Source organism: Triticum dicoccoides, chromosome 5B, assembly GCF_002162155.2.
Source record: "Triticum dicoccoides isolate Atlit2015 ecotype Zavitan chromosome 5B, WEW_v2.0, whole genome shotgun sequence".
NCBI classification, from domain to species: domain Eukaryota; kingdom Viridiplantae; phylum Streptophyta; class Magnoliopsida; order Poales; family Poaceae; genus Triticum; species Triticum dicoccoides.
In genome coordinates this window covers 114,837,432-114,853,770 of record NC_041389.1, presented here as the reverse complement: position 1 = coordinate 114,853,770, position 16,339 = coordinate 114,837,432, and the positions used below count along the sequence as shown (strand labels likewise).

Genomic DNA, 16,339 nt, shown 5'->3' with positions numbered 1-16,339 from the left:
GGGGCAAACCTATTTGGAGTAGGATTGCCCCCCCTTGGCGCGCCTCCTCCCCTGGCCGGCCTCCTCCTCCCTCCCTCCTTTATATATGGGGGCAGGGGGGCATTTTAGAACACACAAGTTGATTGTTTAGCCGTGTGCGGTGCCCCTCTCCACAGATTTCCACCTCGGTCATATCGCCGTAGTGCTTAGGCGAAGTCATGCGCCGGTAACTTCATCATCACCATCACCACGCCGTCGTGTTGACGAAACTCTCCCTCGACCTCAGGTGGATCTAGAGTTCGTGGGATGCCACCGAGCTGAACGTGTGCAGATCGCGGAGGTGCCGTATCTTCGGTGCTAGGATCGGTCGGGTCGTGAAGACGTACGACTACATCAACCATGTTGTCATAACGCTTCCGCTTTTGGTCTACAAGGGTACGTAGACAACACTCTCCCCTCTCGTTGCTATGCATTACCTAGATAGATCTTGCGTTATCGTAGGATTTTTTTTTGAAATTACCGGGTTCCCCAACACTCAGGAGGCCGATTGGGGAGGCCGCTCCTTTAGGAGGTCTTGATGTTGTCCGCCTCGCGAGGGTCTTGTCTTGTCGTGGCTAAAGATGGATCATACGAGGCCGTTGATGGAGCCACGCCGTGGGCCGCAGGCAGGCAAGTCTGGGTACCCTGGTTCCGAGAACGCCGACAACTTCTGACTCTTGTTTGGTACCTACGAGTGTCTTTTGTGTGGTACCTCGAAGTTGTTAAGCTTTAATTCAAAGTGTTGTTCGATCACTTCGAGTGAGTTTAGCTCGGACACTTTGAGATACACCAAGTAACAAAATCCATGTGTTCTAGCATAGGTTGGACCTATCGAATGTTGTGTGATCTCTGAGCTAGAACAATGTTATATCCAATTTCCCAAGTCTCGTTCGGACCCTCCTAGATCGGCTAAGTATGCTTGGGATCCTTTAGGTTGTGAGGGAACCAAGAAGTTTGTGAAGACAAAGATCTCCTACATTGTGTGAAGATCCACCCGAGTGAGGCTTTGTCCTATGTGGTATCAAGTCATGATGAGATAGGTTGGTCTGCGCTTTGCAGGCTGTTGAGGTCCTTGTGCACCTTAAGAATTTTTGTCTGAACCTTCACAAACAAGGAGTATGATTGCACCAACAATTCAAATTTCAGGAAAAAAAAGTTGTGTTCATGATCTTTTTTCTTACCCCCTCTACTTTCATGCAAGTTTGCTTCCGATCTTTAAATTTCTAGCTTAATCCTAAAATTGGCATTAATGAAAACCGACTATATTTAATTTTGTTGTAGTCTCTGCACCCCTATAGATTCAAATGATCCTACCATATGAAACAATGAAATCATACCGAAAGTCGCGTAAGGCCACATAAAACATGCATCCATAAAAATATTTGGCTCATAAAAGTTTCATCAATGTTTTCATCGGAGTTTTATAACGCATTTCTCAAATTTCAAAATCAGAGTCAACCTTTGCCTTGCTTGAATGACCTTGTCATGATAAATATGATGATGGAAAGGGATCCCAAATTGTATATTTAGTTTGAAATATATGACCCTTTATTATTTTGAAATAAAATAATAAATGAATGGATGGAAAGGTGAGATGTGAATTGCCAATTGATTCTACAGAACGCAAGTTTTTTTGTTTTGAAATCACCAAGCACAAGGTTCTAACTGCCAAAAAAACACGGAAAAAGTTCAAAACAAACCTTGAATTAGTAGGTGAAAGCTAAACCAAACCTCGAACTCTCAATCCCTGAAATCAGCACACCAAACTCTTTAATCCCGTTCTATTTTAAACCTTGAGAGGACTTCGCCGGTATTTGTAGAATTGAGCCGGCCAAGTAGCGCAGTCGCTCATGCGCGTTGCGCGCGCACTAATTTGTTTTTTCTTAGTTTTTTAAAAATACATTATGGGCATTTTTAAATTAAATGTTTTCAAAACTTTTTTGAATACATGGTAATATTTGTCCAAATACATGTTTTACATTTTCTTAATGACAATAAACATTTTATAAAACTATATGAACACTCTTTTACATGGTTTACCATTTTAAAATTTGCATACACTTTTTTCAAACACATGTCACATATATTCTGTTAAGGTTATGACACATTTTTTTACAACACGCAAACATTTTTTCACATTGTACAAAAAGTGTCTGCACTTTAAAATTTTGTTCAGGTTTCAGAAAAAAGTTATGTTTCAAAAAGTGTTTGCACTTTAAAATTTTGTTCAGCTTTAAAAAATGTTTATGTTTCAAAAGGTGTTCTCTTTTTGAAAGTTGATGGTTTTTTAAAGTATTCAAATAAAATGTTCGAATATTTCAGAAATAAATACGTTTTTAATACTTGTTAGCCCTTAAAAAAATTCAAAGTTCAACGCTTTGGTTTCTGATTAAAAAAATTCAGCCTCTTATTATGTAAGTCATAGTCGTCTGGTGTGGTGGCTAGCAAAATCAGGTCAACCCTGCCAGGTCCCAAGTTTGACTCCATGGCATGTTTTTCTCTTTTGGAATTATTATGTCGCGCATTAAGAAAAGAAAGAAAGAATTTTTACGGCGCGTGATAAGAAAGAAATACTTGCTTTATATCTGGTGGGCCGGCCACTCGAGTCCGCAGCCAACAATCCAATACATTTTAAAAAAATATTGTATACAAAATAACGAGCCTCTCTCTGAGACAGTGCCCAGATCGTTACGCCTTTCGTGCGGGTCGGAACTTACCCGACAAGGAATTTTGCAATTTATGAAATTCCAAAAACATTATTCAAAAAATGTGACACAATTATGAAAACCTGAGACATTTTTATAGCATGTGAAAAACTGTTGGAATTCTGAACTTTTTTGTTTTTTTATTGAAATTGCGAACAGTTTTTAAAAAGTGAATAGAATTTCAGAACTCTAAATATATTTTTAAAAACATAAATGAATTGAATTCGTGCCAAAAATATACAACAGGAACATTTTTTTAACTTTTGAACAATTTTAGAAATGTACGAACATTTTTTAAACTTAACGAATTCTTGTTGTGTTATAGTGGGCCGGCCCAAATTTGGTCAGTGAGAGTAGCTGGTTATCCCGAACGGGATTGTAATATTCCCGGTGTGCCAAACAGGTCTAGGATCCAAAGTAGATCGAGATTGCAAGTTCAGAGTGCCAATTTTCGGGATTCAAAGTTCAGGGTTTTATTTAGCTTTCGTCTATAATTTCATAGTTTATTTTGGACTTTTTCCAAAAAACAACAACATAGAGAATTGGCTCAACCATGAAAACAAGCATGAGGCGATACATACGAAGTGAAGCATGCATGCACGCGCGCACTCAAACAAATTCACCGTGCAAATCCCGCTGTAATAGCCAGCAAATCGCAAGGAACCAAAATCACGAGCAAATCAAAATCATCAGCGATATTACACCCCATAAAAAACACACCGGGCGATAATTACCAAGGATCCATTCACTCAAACCGATTTCTTTTTTACCGTTCTTCTCACCCAAAGCCAAACAAAAATCTCATAAACAGGCCCTGCCAGAACACAAATACAATTTTGAATGAATGTACTAGTAGTAGTATAGTATATAGCAGAAATTAATTACGGCCAAAATAATACTACTAATTACTAGCTCATCGACGGCTGTAGTGCCGTCTCCCCTCCCATCCAACGGCCCAGCGAATCCGCGGGCGATCGCAAACCGCCACTAGCCGTTGCCCCCTAGGCTGGCGCACGCCACCAACGTTACGATGACACCTGTTCCTCTTCGAATCGCCTCCTCCCCTATAAATCTCCGCCTCGTTCCGTTCCGTGCCCCGCAATCGCGAATCGAATTCATTGCTGCTCCGCCATCAACCGCCGTCCGCGTCGATCGTCGTGGTTGTTGCTGCTTGGGGTCGGAGACGTGCGATGGCCACGCCGGCGGCGGGGAGGAGGCCCAGGGCGCGGCGGCCGTTCGCGGCGGTCGCGTCGCTGTCGGCGGCCAGGAGGCGGGTGCTGCCGAGGACGGAGGGCTCGGAGAACGTCGAGCCCCTCGACGGGATGTCGTTCAAGGAGTGCCTCCGCCGGTTCAACAAGTTCTCCGGCGAGGCGGCGGCGGCGGCGGCGGCGGTGAAGCCCGCCTTCGTCGTCGGCACCAAGGCGGTGATCAAGAACAGGCGGTCCTGCTCGACGCCTGGTTCCAAGAGGCCGTCGTCATCGAGGACGCCGAGAAGGAAGAAGCTGGAACCGTCGTCTTCTAGGAATAGCTCGACTCCCGCGCCGCCGGCGGCGGCGGCGCCGTACGAGGCGCCGCGCGCGCCGCTGTGGGACTTCTCCGACGAGCTCTGCCAGAAGAAGGTCAGGGCGAGGCTCTCGTCTCCCTGCGACGTCGCGGCGGAGGAGGAGCAGGGGCAAGGACGGCGGCGCGGGGAGGCGGCCTCGCGGAGGAGCGCGGCGTGGAGCGCGACCCTCGAGGAGGCCATGGCCGGCATCCCGGAGCACGGCGAGGGCCGCGTCAGGTACCTGGTGGACACGTTCGAGAGGCTCCTGTCCCTGTCCCGCGGCGACCGCGAGGCGCAGAGCGGAGGCGGCGCGGGGACGAGGAGGAGGAAGAAGGAGTCGGCCTCGGTGCCGTCGTCGCCGCGGAAGGCCGAGGAGATCGACATGGCGTCGTACCCCTCCGTCGCGTCGTCGTCCGACCTCTCCTACTGCATCATCGGCTTCCCCCGCCGCAACAGGTTCATCAATCGATCAATGCTCTGATCCATCCATTGCCGTTCCTGATTCTCTCTGCCCACATAACGTACTGATGTAAATCTTCTCGCGATAAATCCAGCAGGAGCAGCAGCGGTGCGCGAGACGAGCATCAGGTCAGGAGATGCAACGTGAGTTTGGTATTCAGAATTGTCCAATTTGGCTGAGTTTTAAGATGAATCTTCGGTGAATTTTGTGTTTACGTTCTTCGTCCCCGGATCGCAGAGCGCTGGCTCGTCGGAGAGGAGCTCGTGTAGGAAGGCGACGAGGCCTCATCCGTTCAATCTTAGGACCGAGGTATCTACACATTTTTGTTCTTGGACAGTTGGTTCAAAAATTGCACATGATTGGTGACTGAAGAAACTGCATTTCTGTTGTTGTTTTTCAGCAAAGGGGAAGGGTGAAGGAAGGCAACTTTGTTCAGATGATGAGGGAGATGCTGCTGGAGGAGGAGAGGCTGCGCAACCCGCTCGCGCAAGCTCTCCCATGGACCACCGAAGAACCGGAGGTACGCCAACGAACCACGATCACACTGAGGTTCTTGGTTAATTCTTTACTCTTTACTGTATTTTGCTAGAGCAATGAGCATGATATCTCACGTGAAGGTTAACTGAAAAAATTAGTTCTTCAGTATAGTTCAGTATAAGACCATGTTTTTCTTGTCACTGAAACCCGCAAAACATGTTCAAGTGCAACCTTACTTGAAATAATTCCTCATTTTTGGGTGTAGAATCTGGCGAAACCGCCGACGAAAGAGCCCACTGAACCGTTCGATGTCGTGCTTCATAGCGCAGTTCGTGCTGTCGGTCGCTCCAAGTTTGATCATCAGGTAAGCAGTAGCACACTACATTGCATGGTAACAGAGTTTTGGCTCACAAAGTCAAAAAAGAGTCTATGCAAACGTAATGGCTGTTCTTCGCTCCTGCAGATCGCGGAGCGCAACATCTTCCTGGAGAGGCTGGAGCTGGAGAAGGAGAGGCAGCAGAAGGTAGCTACAATTGAATCAAGAGTTGTTGTCCCATGGCATTGATCCAGATGCAAGAATTAACCGACATGTGGCATGTGGCATGCATTTCTTTTGTGTTTTGCAGCTGGATGAAGAGATTGAGATCAAACTGCTGAGGAAAGAGCAGGTGCCGAGGGCGCACCCAATGCCGGATTTCTCGAGGCCATTCATGCCCAAAAGGTAGCAAAAACATTTTGCCATCTGATGATCATGCTCTATTTGTGTGATGAGACATGAACTGTGGCTGGTTGGTTGATCATTTCAACCTATTGTCATCAGCTAAATGAACGTTTTGTTCTTGGATGGAAATGCAGGTCAGTGAAGCCCCAGACAGTTCCCAGGGAGCCAAGGTTCCACACCAGGCCGACGAGGCACAGCCCCAAGACTCGGTCATAGCTTCTTCTTGTTTTGCTCGGTCGGCCGTTACAAACAAGACTTGGTCACAGGACAAGTGTAGTAGCAATCGTCGCCGCCATTGGGCAGATCGCTGCTTGGCTAATGGCTTTCTGACAAGAAGGATAAGACACACACACATAACGCAGGCCAATCTTTTGTAGCATCAAACATGTCTCTGTTTGAGGGGCTAGCTGGGCACTGATGTCAGCTGTTAAACTCTGTATCTAAACATGAGCGATTTGTGGCTCTAATGACTGTATTGCCATCCATTTTAATTGGTGGATAGATAACTTGTCTTGCTTGTCGCCAGTTGGCATGTCTAGGATTTGGATTTTGGACAGCAGAAAGCATTTCCCTTCATCCTGGGTCCTCCTGATTAGGGCAGCGAATTAACCATGTTACCTTGGCAAGATAGAAGTAAGAAGAACCCCGGCCGAGACTGACGCTTCGCAGTGCTGCACATGGAGAGTTTATTGACGCGGTTTTATTGCCCTGTCCATTTCTGGAGGGAAAACTGTTCCAATTTCCAACATGATTCATCCTCACCCAGTTTTACTGTACTATCAGGATAGAAGAAGCTGGGTGATTTTTTTGGCGGGTTCGGAAGGGTGGTGTGTGGTACAAACAGATTGTGACGTGTCGATACGAAGCCTGGCAATTTCCATGCAGGGTCTGTCAAACATGTAAACATGTCACGGTCATTGAGCCACACACCGGCCCATGATAGAGATAGATAGAGTAGATTGTTTGAATGTTTATCTTATATCTCATATTGTAACCTCTCTCTTATCTCTTCCTCCCCAAGATGTAATCTTCCTAGAAGATCTAAACTACCGCATGTATGCGCCTGTCAAGGAGTTGCGCCCCTGCTCCATATAACACGTAACGCGTCCCTCACATCGAGGTAAGACGCTTCCGCCTAGTCGCACATGGTAATCAGAGCCTCCTCTTCCAATCTCATCTAGGGTTCCAGAAATCCAGTAGCGCTAGCCTCCATGTCTTCCTCCGCCACCTTCCACGCAAACCTCAATGGCCAGGTTCCGGAGAAACTCTCTCGCACGAACTATGTGCTCTGGCGTACTCAGATCACGCCCCAGCTGAGAGGGGCAGGTCTCTTCGGCTATGCCGATGGCACCATGCCCGAACCAGCGCCTCGTCTTGTCACCAAGGACAAGGATGGGAAGGAAACCTCCGAGCCCAACCCTCTCCACCCCATCTGGGTCAGGGAGGACCAGCAGGTGCTCGGCTATCTCCTCAGCAACCTCTCCAAGGAGGTGCTGATCACGGTGACCGCGATCACCACCGCGCACGGCCTCTGGTCGGCGCTGGCGGGCATGTTCTCGTCGCAATCCTTGAGCCGCGTCAACAACATTCGCACCGCCCTCATCGACGCTCAAAAGGGCAACCAGTCCGTCGCTGCCTACTTCGCCTTCATGCGTGGGCTTGCCGATGAACTCGCCGCGGTGGGCAAACCCATCCAGGACGACGAGCTCATCTCCTATATCCTGCACGGGCTGGACATGGACTACCAACCCCTGGCCTCAGCTCTCGACGCCCGCGTCACGCCCGTCAGCCTCGACGAGCTCTTCGCCATGCTCAGTAACTTCGATCAGCGCGTGGCTCACTTCCAGAACTCCGGCGGCGGCTTCAAGTCATCTGCGAACGCGGCCACCCGCGGGCGTGGTGGATACTCAGCTCGCCACCGCGGTCCTCCTCGTCCCGAGGGCAAGCAAGGCGGCCCCAGCAACTCCACCGGCCCTGGTTCACGCTCTGGCCGTCCCAACTCCACCAGCAACAGGGGGCGGCGAAGCGGATCTGGCCGGTCTCGTCCCGACGCCGTGCGCTGTCAAATCTGTGGGAAACCTGGCCACACAGCTAAAGACTGTTGGTACCGGTTTGATGAGGACGAGGCGACGTCTGAAGAAGATGACAAGGTGGCGGCGGCTGCTGATGGCTCCTATGGTGTGGATACCAACTGGTATCTCGATAGTGGTGCCACCAACCACCTCATGGCGAGCTGGAGAAGGTAACTCTCCGTGAGAAATATCATGGGAAGGATCAGATTCATACAGCCAGCGGTGCAGGTATGAGCATACGTCACATAGGTCACTCAGTTATTCATAACCCTTCCCGCAAAATTCATCTTCGAAAAATCTTGCATGTTCCTAGGGCCAATAAGAATCTTCTCTCCGTTCATCGCATCACCATTGATAATCATGTTTTCATTGAGTTTCATCCCTCTTTCTTCTTGATTAAGGATCAGGCCACGAGGAGAATTCTCTATCGAGGTAGATGCGTTCGAGGGCTTTACCCGTTGATTCCGGAGTTTCGAAGATCAAATAAACAAGCTTGTGGTGCTATCAAGCTCTCGTCCACACGATGGCATGATCGTTTAGGACATGCTTCTTTTTCCTTAGTTGAAAGTTTGCTTAAAAAAATAAGCTCCCGTTTGTTGGTGAGCGCAACATTGAGACTATTTGTGATTCTTGCCAAAGAGCAAAATGTCATCAGTTACCATATCCCATATCAACTAGTGTTTCTACTCAACCTTTGCAATTAATATTTTCTGATGTTTGGGGCCCTGCTCCTAGCTCGGTTGGTAGACACACATATTACGTTAGCTTTATTGATGACTATAGCAAATTCTCGTGGATTTATCTTCTCAAGAAGAGGTCCGAAGTCTTTCAAGTTTTTCAAAACTTCCAAGCACTTGTTGAACGCAAGTTTGACCGCAAGATTATTGCAGTCCAATCCGACTGGGGGGGGGGGTGAATATGAGAAACTCAATTCTTTTTTCCAAACACTTGGCATATCACATCATGTGTCATGCCCCCATGCTCACCAGCAAAATGGGTCAGCCGAACGCAAGCATAGACACATCATTGAGGTTGGTCTAGCCCTCCTAGCTGGTGCTTCCATGCCCCTTAAATTTTGGGATGAAACTTTTCTCACGTCTGTTCATATCATTAATATGCTTCCTAGCCGTGTTATAAATAATGAAACTCCCATCGAGCGCCTCCTTCATGTCAAACCAGACTACACTTCTCTACGTGTCTTCGGCTGTGCATGCTGGCCAAATCTCCGTCCTTACAACACCAGAAAACTCATGTTTCGCTCCAAACAGTGTGTGTTCCTTGGGTATAGTGCGCAACACAAGGGGGTCAAGTGTCTTGATGTCTCCTCCGGTCGTGTCTACATTTCTCGCGATGTAGTCTTTGATGAGACCAAGTTTCCGTTTTCTGACCTCCACCCAAACGCCGGTGCCTTACTTCGAAAAGAAATTCTTCTTCTCCCATCCACTCTCACCGGCCTTGATTCCAGGGATGATAACTGTGTTGACTCTATGATGACTAACCCGCTCACCACGTTGCATGAGTTGTGTGATGATACAGGAGATAGTGCAGATGTAGCCGGGCATGGAAACTCTGAAGAAATTGGTGAAAATCCTGAAGAAAACGGTGCTACAACACCATATCTCATGTGCCCCAGCTCAGGGAGCAAATCTCCCTCGGGATCGGTGCGTGCAGGGCCGACAGAATCCGCCCCGGGATCCGCAGACGACAGGCTGTGCGGATCTGCCTCGGAGTCAGCGCCCGCCCGTGTCACGGCCGCGCCTGACGCTGCGCCCCATGCCCCGCACCAAACCCGCTCGCCCGCGTGGCCGCCTCCGACTGGCCCGACGCTCGCTCGCTTTCCGGTCCAACCGGTTTGCTACAAGCGGCGCGACCTGCGTCGCCCGACCGGCGCGGGCCCAACCACTGCTGGCGCGGAATCTGCGGCTGGCGTCAGGGGGGCCACGGGCAATGATGAGCCCGGATCTTCTGCGGCTGCTGCTTCGCCCGTGCACGTTGCTGCTTCGTCACCTGCCACAGAAGATCTGCCGCCGCTGGACACAGCTGCCGTCCCCGAATCCTCCTTGGGATCGGCGCATGCAGAAGCTCCTGTACACAGCACGGGATCCTCTGTGCAGTCACCACAGCATACACGGCTGCAAAAAGGGGTCATTCTACCTGTTGACTACAAACATGTAACAAAATATGGTATGATTTGTTCAACAGGTGAGCCAGGTGAACCTTATACACTTGAAGAGGCACTTGGTGATGAACATTGGAGAAAAGTCATGAATGAAGAATACATGGCTCTGAAAAGAAATAAAACCTGGCACTTGGTTCCCCCACAGAAGGTAAAAATCTTATTGATTGTAAGTGGGTTTTTAGGATCAAGAGAAAATCTGATGGAACCATAGATCGCTACAAAGCAAGACTTGTGGCAAAGGGTTTTAAACAACGGTATGGCATAGACTATGAGGACACCTTTAGTCCTGTTGTAAAAGCTGCCACCATTCGTCTTGTGTTGTCTATTGCAGTTTCCAGAGGCTAGAGTCTCAGATAACTTGATGTACAGAACGCGTTTCTTCATGGTGTTCTGGAAGAGGAAGTGTACATGAAACAACCTCCTGGGTTTGAAAACAAGAATGCACCTTCTCACGTGTGCAAACTTGATAAGGCACTATATGGGTTGAAGCAGGCTCCTAGGGCGTGGTATTCACGACTCAGTGCAAAAATGCAAACACTTGGCTTTGTCCCCTCTAAGTCTGAACCTCATTGTTCATCTACAATAAATGCAACACACACATATTTGTTCTCATATATGTTGATGATATTATTGTTACAAGTTCATCTGATGAGGCTGTCACAGGACTGTTGAAGGATCTTAGTGCAGAGTTTGCTCTCAAGGATCTTGGAGAGTTGCATTATTTTCTGGGAATAGAAGTAAAGAAGCATGAGAATGGTATTCATCTCTCCCAAGAAAAGTATGCAATAGACTTGGTGAAGAAAGCTGGCTTACAAGGTTGTAAACCCTCACCCACTCCATTGTCTAGTTCTGAAAAGCTATCTCTTACAGAAGGGCAGCCCTTGAGCCAAGATGACAGCACAAAATACAGAAGTCTAGTAGGTGCACTTCAATATTTAACACTTACAAGGCCTGATATCTCATTTGCTGTCAATAAAGTTTGTCAATTCCTCCATGCACCCACTACAGTTCATTAGACTGCTGCAAAGCGCATAGTCAGATATGTCAAAAACACTCTTAATATTGGTCTCAATCTCAGCGAATCTTCATCTACACTTGTGAGTGCCTTCTCAGATTTTGATTGGGCAGGATGCCTAGATGACAGGCGCTCCACTGGTGGTTTTGCAGTTTTCTTTGGCCCTAACTTGATTTCATGGTGTGCAAGAAAACAGGCCACAGTCTCCAGATCAAGTACAGAGGCAGAATACAAAGCATTAGCTAATGCTACAGCTGAGATCATATGGGTGCAGTCCATGCTAAAGGAGCTCGGTGTGAAAAGTGCCAAGGCTCCCTGTTTGTGGTGTGATAAGTTGGGCGCCACATATTTGTCTGCTAACCCTGTGTTTCATGCCAGAACAAAGCATATAGAGATTGACTTTCATTTTGTCAGGGAAAGAGTGGCTCAAAAGCAACTTGACATTCGGTTTGTGCATTCCAGAGATCAGATAGCAGATGGATTCACAAAGGCCCTACCTGTCAAAAGCTTTGAGGACTTCAAGCATAATCTCAACTTGATGAAGTTGTGATTAAGGGAGGGTGTCAAACATGTACATGTCACGGTCATTGAGCCACACACCGGCGCATGATAGAGATAGATAGAGTAGGTTGTTTGAATGTTTATCTTATATCTCATATTGTAACCTCTCTCTTATCTCTTCCTCCCCAAGATGTAATCTTCCTAGAAGATCTAAACTACCGCATGTATGCGCCTGTCAGGGAGGTGCGCCCCTGCTCCATATAACACGTAACGCGTCCCTCACATCGAGGTAAGACGCTTCCGCCTAGTCGCACAGGGTCGATGTTTGCCCATCTGCCCGACAAGGGAATATTGATTCGTCTCGGCAAGACCCAATCGGTATGCTTTAGTTGCATCAAAGCACCGAGCTGTGTCTAGCAACTTGTTTTCACGTACTTGTGACAAACTATTAAGTATTCTGTGTCCAAAAATTAGCAACCGATGGCAGTTGCCATATGCCCATCTCCAGAAGCGAGCAGCACCTATTCTTCATGGTCTCCCTTGCTCAATAGCAGAACAACCACCAGTGAAGTTTAATCATTACACCTGAATCTTTAATAAGTTATCAGCATAATAGTATGCTTCGTTCTGCCCAAGAGCAATCATCACAAGAAGAAGAAAAATAAATAAGAAGAAAAGGAAGTGATTTATACGGGACTCATTGCGATAAAAGAGGAAATGTGTCATGTGACAGTGGCACCACAAATTCTATACAACTGAAACATTCTTCAGCCTCTTTTGTAGATCAACAGGGAGAGATCACTCCCCGGCTCCATATAAAATGAAGCCCGCAAAAACCAACGGGACTACTCAACCTAAAGATAAACTCCTGGGCAGAGCCCACTAGCTAGATCAAACTACTCATATAACCTAAGCTACATGCCGCAAGGTCTGCCAACCTTTTTAAGAAATTTGTGACAGCTAGGGAACAGGAGCTGCTTGAACAGACAACTGGAGGAAAACAACAGTATACAAGCTTTTAAGCCAGCGGCTGCGGCGTCAGAGAGAAGTTGGGCTCAAGATGCCTGTCACCATGCCTGTACAAGTGTGGATGGGCTTCTCCAGCAGCAGCACACTCTGTTAGACTGTTACCCCACTCCAGTTGTGCTGGTCTTCCCAGCAGGTGTTGAAGATGCAGGTAGAATTGGTATATCTGAACCAGCATATGCTCCTTGAAGATTAAGCGCCATTTCCTGATGGTCCTTAAAACCAGTGACTGAATCTGATTCAAAGACATCCAAATGACACCATTAAATATAGTATACTATTTCTGTGCTTCCACAAAGCCCAGAGAACAGAAGCAACTATTGTATTAAGAAGAGAATCCAGTTTCTTTCCAGCGATCCAAATAGAAGTAACTGATTCAAGAGAAGTACCTACTTGTTTTTTTTAGAGTAACAGGAAGGCACCAAAGGCCTCCCCGGTTCCATTTTCATTGAAAACGAGACCAGAGCAAACAGTGACAATATTCAACCATATGCTATTGGCATGTTCAGAAGCCCTAAAGGGGCAAAAGAAAGCTAAAACAGATAGGCGAAGTACCTACTACTTGTCTGGAAAGAAAAGAACTAACTTCTTGCCATACAAGTTTAGCAACTACGCAGTCAAAGAAGACGTGCTGGACACTTTCAGGTTCCGCACAAAAGACACAATCAACTGGTTTGTTCATATTTCTTTTCTTCAGATTGTCTCTGGTCACATAATTCTGTTATAAGAGAACTGAGTTTGCACATTGAGATTTTTGGGTAAGTGATGGATCATTCATTGAGTTTTAATCCTCACCTTGAAATAGACACCACTACTTGTCCGAATCTTGGTCAATAAGCATTGCTTCATCCTTTATAGAACCACGTCTGTTGGTAGAGGTTTTAACGGGGAAACAAGCAGCCTTTGCGATGCCGAAAGCTCCTCCCTTGTAGCCCACGCCCCGTGCAATGTGGCAATAGCCCTTCTTACCCCACGTTGGGCCAAGGCTATTTTTGCAGACCCAATATTTCCTACCACTTTTTTCAGTGCCATATGCTACTGCAAGCATCGAGTGATCCAACTTGCTGTAGGGAGTCTCATGATGACAATCTGCAATGCCCTGAAATAGAAATTTTCATTCAAATTCAAAAGATATAATGCCATTTTTGGAATACTACATATCAATGTTTCAAGTGATAGCTTACTCCTTTATAGTTCCTCATCCATCCGTGAGCGCCACCACTGGCGACATCAACTACGACGGGTTGATTCGCAACCGCTTTCTCCAGTAAATTTTCATCTTGAGGAACAAATTGATAACCATCAATTGTAACCATATAATCCTGCACACAAACAAATGCAAGGAAAGAATACATCATCAACCACAATTCTAACTATGTGTATCTGGTGCAGAGATGATATACTCTAGTAGTCTAGTGTACCTCAAAGATTTTGCAAGTGCACTTCCTTGCAACATATGGGTAAGACTCGGCAGGCACAACTCCCCTATTTTGCTTTATATACCAAAAGGCGTTTGCAGGCAAGCCACCTTCTTCAAACGCTCCATGGGTTATATTAATGCAGTCAATTAATTGTTGTTCTGATAATTTAATCAGCTGCCCAGTCACTATTGCATTAATGCCTTCTACAGAACCAATGGATGAGAAGGCCCAGCATGGCCCTACATATTTAGAAGTATGTTCATACCGTAAGAACCATATACAACATATGAATAAGATGTTCTGCTGTAAGAATAGATAGAAGTATATATATGTATACCATCAATTATCTGCTGTTGAACAGGAGTTACGACCCCAAGCTTTCTCCAGTCAACTGAAGGTGGTGGGACAAAATCTTCATACATAAATTTTCTATTATGATGCTCAACTTCTTCACCTGAAGAGATCTTACTGAACTGCAGCTTAAGCTTTGGGCAGTCCCAACACACATATCTTGCTGTATGTCATAAATAGGACTTCTCAGCCTTTTTGACATTTTTTTCAAGCAATAGCATTGTTAATTAAGAAGAGGCACTTCTCAATTACAGTCTCATGAACAATTATGACCAAAATTTGATAGTCAGGACTGTTTAACTGGCCTTTTCCGCAAAGAGCACATGACTTTATTCTTTCATATTTCCATAAATCACCAGCTATCCAATCATCTTTCCATAAATCACCAGCTATCCAATCATCTTTCCATAAATCACCAGCTATCCAATCATCCTTCCAGTAGGTAGTACGTTATAAAAGTTCCAAGTCCCATAACCAATTGCAGTGAAAAATTTCTGGAGAGACTTCACAGTAATTTCCTATCTTGTCACAAACTCACATAACCAATTGATCCTTTGTTTATGCCATCTTAATCTTGACACCCTTGCTGCTTTATTTGAGCAATTTTAATAGGACAGTTGATCTCAGTTTCAAACCTTAACCAATTGGAATAAAAGAATGATCAAGACTGCAGACCTATTTGAAATTCCCCTTGCAATATCGACCTAGACTCTGTTCCTTGTGCTACTTAAATATGTAGTAGCTTTGAACCTTTGTTTTGTAGTCGGACCTTGCTAATCGAAGTGCACAAGGATCTATTATTCGGTCTTTCCCTAAACCCCCACAATAGTTATGAAATCATCTTCACCATTACATAGAGCTTCCTCATAATTCCATGTCACCTAACCAATGAAATGTTTTCCTAAAGAAATTGGACAGGAATTACTGGTCCAATTTTTATCAGCAAAGACCTTGATGCTAACTGGTATGATTTTGGTAGAACCTTTCATCTCAGTTACAAATCTAGTAACCAATTCCCAAAACAATTGAGCAAGACTGGATTTCAATTCCCATTGCCATAACGTCCTTGACTGCTTTTATCCATGCAAACTAAATATTCAGTAGCCTTGAAGCTTTCTGTCATACTTCTAACTGAACCATTTGGCACTCGTTTGTTTGGTGACACAGTGATATTATCTGGATAGATTCACATCTCAATTATCAATTAAGTCACCAATCAAAATAATCCCAACTCCAAACAGATTTGTTCAGGGGTGTGAATTTGAAGGTACCTCTACGCATTTTGGAGTTGATGAAGTATCCTGTTGGTTTCCTGAGGATTCGAGGGAAGTGAGAGATATATGTGTCCTTGGAGTCTTGTGTCTGCTGGGTTTTGAGGGAAAGTTGGAGAATTAGAAATGGGCACTGAATATAAAAAACGGTACTTACAGTAGCAAGAACTAAGAAACAAACACATACTACTTTAAGGACAAAAAATAATACTACGATAGAAATATTATTTACAGATCTAATATATGTTAGAATGTAGTAAATGACAAGTCCTCTCTCACGTCTCTATATCACAAGTCAATGCAGCTTTTCACGCAAGAATTAAGGCACGCATTTAGATGACAAGAGTTATGTGTATTTCTGATTAAAAAGTAGTTCAGTGTATTACAAATGTATTGACATCAGAAATCATAAGTTATATGTTGCTAAAATTCACGAAGCATATTGAATGCATAATGCAAACAGTTTGTTAGCATACATTTTTATGGAATGGGTGTAGAATGACTTATAATATTAGCACAGGGAGTAACAACTAAGGAACAATTAACCAGAAGAATCATCAAAGACCATGAGCAATTAAA

The 16,339-nt window shown here is 45.5% G+C and overlaps 2 protein-coding genes across 2 annotated transcripts; one reads left to right on the top strand and one right to left on the bottom strand.

The window, feature by feature from the left end:
• Window positions 1-3,913: 3,913 nt before the first annotated feature.
• On the top strand, window positions 3,914-6,471 carry LOC119309193. The gene is made up of 8 exons (XM_037585229.1): window positions 3,914-4,722; window positions 4,821-4,869; window positions 4,964-5,035; window positions 5,127-5,246; window positions 5,469-5,567; window positions 5,667-5,726; window positions 5,830-5,924; window positions 6,059-6,471. The coding sequence occupies exons 1-8, from the start codon at window positions 3,914-3,916 to the stop codon at window positions 6,138-6,140; spliced, it is 1,386 nt and encodes a 461-aa protein (XP_037441126.1). The 3' UTR covers window positions 6,141-6,471.
• A 7,341-nt stretch (window positions 6,472-13,812) lies between these two features.
• LOC119305260 (zingipain-1-like) lies at window positions 13,813-14,784 on the bottom strand. The gene is made up of 3 exons (XM_037581831.1): window positions 14,476-14,784; window positions 14,139-14,377; window positions 13,813-14,039 (listed from the first exon to the last, which is right to left on the bottom strand). The coding sequence occupies exons 1-3, from the start codon at window positions 14,558-14,560 to the stop codon at window positions 13,878-13,880; spliced, it is 486 nt and encodes a 161-aa protein (XP_037437728.1). The 5' UTR covers window positions 14,561-14,784; the 3' UTR covers window positions 13,813-13,877.
• Window positions 14,785-16,339: the final 1,555 nt, after the last annotated feature.

Coding starts and splice junctions, on each gene's coding strand:
- LOC119305260 (XM_037581831.1), bottom strand. CDS start 14,560: ATGTATGAAGATTTTGTCCCACCACCTTCAGTTGACTGGAGAAAGCTT. Junction 14,378..14,475: donor TCAACAGCAGATAATTGATG/GTATACATATAT, acceptor CTAAATATGTAG/GGCCATGCTGGGCCTTCTCA. Junction 14,040..14,138: donor GCACTTGCAAAATCTTTGAG/GTACACTAGACT, acceptor GTTTGTGTGCAG/GATTATATGGTTACAATTGA.
- LOC119309193 (XM_037585229.1), top strand. CDS start 3,914: ATGGCCACGCCGGCGGCGGGGAGGAGGCCCAGGGCGCGGCGGCCGTTC. Junction 4,870..4,963: donor ATCAGGTCAGGAGATGCAAC/GTGAGTTTGGTA, acceptor CCCGGATCGCAG/AGCGCTGGCTCGTCGGAGAG. Junction 5,247..5,468: donor GGACCACCGAAGAACCGGAG/GTACGCCAACGA, acceptor TTTTGGGTGTAG/AATCTGGCGAAACCGCCGAC.